This window comes from Montipora foliosa, unplaced genomic scaffold (genome assembly GCF_036669935.1).
Source record: "Montipora foliosa isolate CH-2021 unplaced genomic scaffold, ASM3666993v2 scaffold_420, whole genome shotgun sequence".
Lineage (NCBI taxonomy): Eukaryota > Metazoa > Cnidaria > Anthozoa > Scleractinia > Acroporidae > Montipora > Montipora foliosa.
In genome coordinates this window covers 334,372-339,184 of record NW_027179724.1, presented here as the reverse complement: position 1 = coordinate 339,184, position 4,813 = coordinate 334,372, and the positions used below count along the sequence as shown (strand labels likewise).

At 40.2% G+C, this 4,813-nt stretch overlaps 1 protein-coding gene across 2 annotated transcripts in view; it reads right to left on the bottom strand.

Annotated features, from left to right (window-relative positions):
• Positions 1 to 547: 547 nt before the first annotated feature.
• Positions 548 to 4,813, bottom strand: part of LOC137988485 (tumor necrosis factor receptor superfamily member 14-like) — a 12,672-nt gene continuing 8,406 nt past the window's right edge. For both annotated transcript variants that reach the window (XM_068834485.1, XM_068834486.1), the window contains exons 4-5: positions 3,281 to 3,669; positions 548 to 2,027 (exon numbers count right to left, since the gene is read on the bottom strand). In XM_068834485.1, the coding sequence (XP_068690586.1) occupies positions 1,978 to 2,027; positions 3,281 to 3,669 (439 nt within the window). In that variant the 3' untranslated portion in view covers positions 548 to 1,977. The remainder of the gene's footprint in view (positions 2,028 to 3,280; positions 3,670 to 4,813) is intronic.

Below are 4,813 nucleotides of genomic sequence, written 5' to 3'. Positions count from 1 at the left end.
TTGAGCAAGCGGCCGAAAACTACTTTGCTTGAGCTAAACAATCGCCTGAGTTGATTATTGAGGAATACCATCAAATGAAGATACCAGTGCAGAGGGTGTTAACTGAGTGAGCGCAAATTGGCATATCTTGAAAAAGCCGATATTGGTTGTTGACTTATCGATTAGTTTACATCTGAGGGAGTGACAAATTGGCATCCTCTGAACGCTAACGATAGTCGCTTATACGCTTTGCGTATCCAAGACTGAAAAATTGAGAACATGAGAGGGTATTTTTTTAACATGTTGTGGTTGATGGAGTGCTCGGAAAAAGGCAAAAGGTGAAGGTATCGATGACTACATATTGGATGAGCGTCTTAAGTTTTCTCACGCAGAATCAATGCACTATTTTATTCGACTTACTCGGAGACTCCGACCACAGATCCCAAGCGGGAGGTACCGGGATCGATACCCGGGATCGATACCCGGATTGTCCATGCACTCGCCTGTTTTTAGGAACTTTACTGGGGACCTGAAGTCAACTCTAACACCGTTTTGGTTAACTCTTTTTTATTCCACGATTGCATTTCGTGAACAACAACAGTCACAACCAACTCTCTGTTACAACGACAGCAATTTTATACTCTCTGGCACCTACCTGTGAAAACCATTGTCAATCCTTGTGTAAGATACGTCTGTGCACTGAATACATATAATAATGAATAATCACGGTATTCACTGCACAGGCGTACCGTACACATGGATTGACAAGAGTTTTTACAGGTCGGTGCCAGTACGTTCTGTACTTACAGAATCAGAACTTTAAAAAAACTGCGAGGACCTCGCTACAATAGTTAAAGCGCAACCTATCTCAGGGCTTTACATAAAACAAGAGCGTTGGAAGCTGTAACAAAGGATCGAGAGAGTGACAGGCTTTAAGCACTGCCCAATCAATAAGTTAACGAGAATAAGTTACACCGAATTGTCCATCGTAATTAAAATATAGCCCAGAAAAGTCAGAACAATAGTGCCAATTGTATCGCTAGTTGCAATTTAGAGAGTTAAAGGCCTATTAAGCCTATGAAAAAGTCTTGTCGACGCGCCAAAAGAACAGCTTCTCTTTTATGAAAGCCGAGTTGTCTGGAGTACCAAACACGTTTTCAAGACACTTGTTTTACACTGTACTAACCTCATGACATGGAAAAAATTTTCATTAATCATAGTACTTACATTGAAAGTAGAACCAGTCCCGTTTCACAAAGTAGCCTTAATCTGAGACAGTTACTTTCATCTTCTAACAGTTTCTCAACTTGGATTATAACGGTCTTGTTTTGCTATGGGTGGAACGGGACAGAAACTAAAGGAAAGAGCCCGTATTATTTCCGTTCTTTACAAAAATCATACGCAAAATTTATTTTGAATTGGTTTTTTTGCCATGGGCTTTATTCGCGCGGCGGCCATATTGGCCATAGACAATAGATTTCGTAACCCAAGCCTCGAGTTGAAATGTTTGGGAACGAGTTTCGGTGATGCAAAACAAAATTTTCAATCCCTCGGGACTCAACATAGCCTGCGAATGCAGACGTATTTCCGGCGGAAATACGTCTGCGTTCGCAGGATAGACTCAACATAGCCGCCGCATGATTAAGGCCCATTGTGTAATTATTCTGAGTTTTGCTGGACCATATTAAAAACGAGTTTAAATGCAATAGAAAGAGAACTCGGATCCACTTCAACAATTGCTGCTACAAAATAGCTTCCGATTTTCGTGGTGTTGAGAATGGCTTCTTGATCTCCCCTTACTCATTCCCATTAAACCGCATTGCCCTCAATGCTTTGAAGATAGAGGTATTACCGTACATACGACGTGTTAGAGTTCACCACCGTAATATGCGATAAAACAACAACCCAACAGAGTGACATTTATAACAGTGTTAAACATAATGTCTGCCGTCTTCTCCATTCTTTTGAGAATTCCTCCACAACTTCACTTTTTTTTCTTCAGAACACAATCGGAGATGGAGGAGTGTTGCAAGATTGCTCTTCACTGGCTAAAAAATTAGAAATTAGAAAATTTTGAGAAAGACCTTTTTATATCTAAGATATCTCTGACATCACCTGTTGTCATTATTGTGCCAGACATAGCCACAATGACTTCTGTTCAAGTAGTTGGCACGTTTACAAAATTATAATATAAAGTTGTAGTTAACAATTATGATTCCATTAGCGTTGGATACGAGTTATCTTTCCATCAAGCTGAAACTGTGTAATTGGTTTGTTAAATTCTAATAAAATGTTTGGATATTTGGAAATCTCGCTTCCAAGAGCAAATAGGTACGAGATATGAGCTCATAACCGAGACTTGGTGCACCAATCAAAACCCAAACCCGAGATTGAAAAGTTACTAAAACTACAATCGTGGACAAGACACGCTGAGAAAACCATACACGAACCGGGAAATGTTGCGTCTCAAAAACGTCGCATGCTTAAGCTCCTTAATGAGTCCGGGAAGGGGAAGGGGGGGGGGGGGGGGTTGAATTTGGTCAACAGTGTGTTGACAGCCGGAAGCGCTTGGAAGGGTAATTTTGTTAAGAATTTTGTCCACGATTGTAGATATCTCCTCTGTTTGCTTTTGATCTCTCAAAGTTTCTGATCTTTGATGGGAAGATCACTTGGCCCTAATAATAACGGTTAGCAGCCAGTTGAACCGTTGACTGATTGGATTGGAAGTTAGTTTGTCGTTAGAGCGATTTTCTATTGAGTTTCGAAAGTAATTAGCAAATTGCTTTGGGTTATGATTTCTTCACTCAGTGATTGGTTCAAAGTTCTCGCGCCACTTTTTCAACCAATCAGGAGTGAAACCGAAACAAAAACGAGTCATGGCTCGCGCGTGCACATTTTCCCACGCTTTGTGTCGGCTACGTGTAATTACTTCGAGTTTTGATTGGTTTACTGGATTGTCTCTGTGCTTTTTGATCGGCCAAAGTAATTACTTTGGTTTTGATTTTACGACACTTGATTGAAACTCACTCTAGTTGGTTCCATTCACCAATCAAATATTAGTGGTTTCCAGACAATTAAAGTGCTATCAGTGCATCCTTATAGCTTCTTCTTTTGTGCCGAGAATATAACTAATATATTCTTTCAAAACTGACAGCAAGTACACTGGAAAGAGAAAATAGATAACGTATCTTTCCCTTTTAGAGAATGAGATGGACAATTAGCATAGACAGCTAGAGGTCCCATTGAGTTCTGCCTTTATGCTGACTACAAACTGAAGATCAGGAATGACTTGAGAACTTACTTTTAGTCACACAGAATTTCCACAAAGGGTTGGCAACAATTTCATTCTTCTTCCGGTAAATGCACAGGAGACCGACCAAACTACACATAGCCAAAGCAAGGAAAGCAATAAGCGCAAGCAACCATAGTTTACTGTTCATTGTCCCTTCTTTCATGGCATGGGTCGCAACTTCATTTTTGTTCATGGATTTCACAGTGGATGTGGGGTGCACCAATGAAGTTGTTTCATTTACATTTGGTGCGCACTTCATGGTGTTGACATCATAGCGACAAACTCTATTGGCGGGAAAGCCGGACTGTTCCATACACTCCCTTTCTTTGTCGTCGTCTCTGCTGTCTGCACAACACCAAGAGCATGGTTGACAATCTCCAGTAACCGCTCGATAGTAACTGCCATGAAAACAAATTGGTTATTTTTTTAGCACTCAGTATTTCATCTTTTCTGAAGAGTTGCAACGGTAATGAAATGATGCCCATCGATATGAAATTTGATAGAGCTTGCGGTACGGATAATTTACAATTATTGGGTAGGGCCGACTGAATAGGATATTAAGAAGTTCACGGATCAAAGAGGTTGTTATCTGAGCCAGCTAAACATCAACGAGGATGGCCCCGCCTGTTCGATTCGATACCTCTTTCTGACTAACTGCTTTCGAGGGATGCACTTCAAGTTACTGCCCGGGTTTTTAAGCTCAATTTATTATCAATTGCACTGGAAGACAAGAGAGCGTTGCTCAACGTACGGTCCAGGAAATTGAGCTCAGTGCGATATTGTGCATCGTTTAGACATCAAGTCACTATGAAAAGGGGAGATGGCACCACGCATGACGTCGAAGAATACAGTCTGCTTAACTGGCCAGTCATGGCTTAAGTACTACGTTACGTCATTGGGGAATGAGTTGTAAAGGTCATCTAAGAAAGGTCTACATTAAATAGGTTGTTCTTTTCTCTTGCAGACAGTGTATAGCTTATAACACAAACTCGTTGCGAGAAGGGGTCTACGGTGTATCCTTGTTTTCTCAGTGACTAGAAAATTTGACCCTTTGAATGGATCATTACAAATTTTACACTTTGTCCTCAGTCAACTAGTTTGTGTCAGGATTTGACTCCTTAGGTTTGACGTAAGAAAGCAAGTGCATTTGTTGCGGAGTGCTGTCGACGAAAAGTGTGATATTTTACTTCGCTCCTTTACATTGTGGTAAACATGCACCCCGAGTCAGTGAATTAATGACCTTTTTCAACATTTTAGCGTGTCGTTAACTGATACAACAAAACCTTTCTAGCTTACAAAAATTATTAATGACTGAAGATCAGTTATCTCGTTTTTTTTTTCTCATTTAATATAAAAACTACTTCCGTTTTAGTGTTTACTGGGCGACACGCCTTGAAAAATGTCAATGTTAATAATACGTTCTCTTATTTCATAAGGACATACAAAGCGACAAGCGAAAGTTTGTAAAGGGTTAAAAGGAACCTCCAATCCAATTTAAAAAGAACTTTAAACCACAGGAAACACTGTTGACAATTTGTTTAA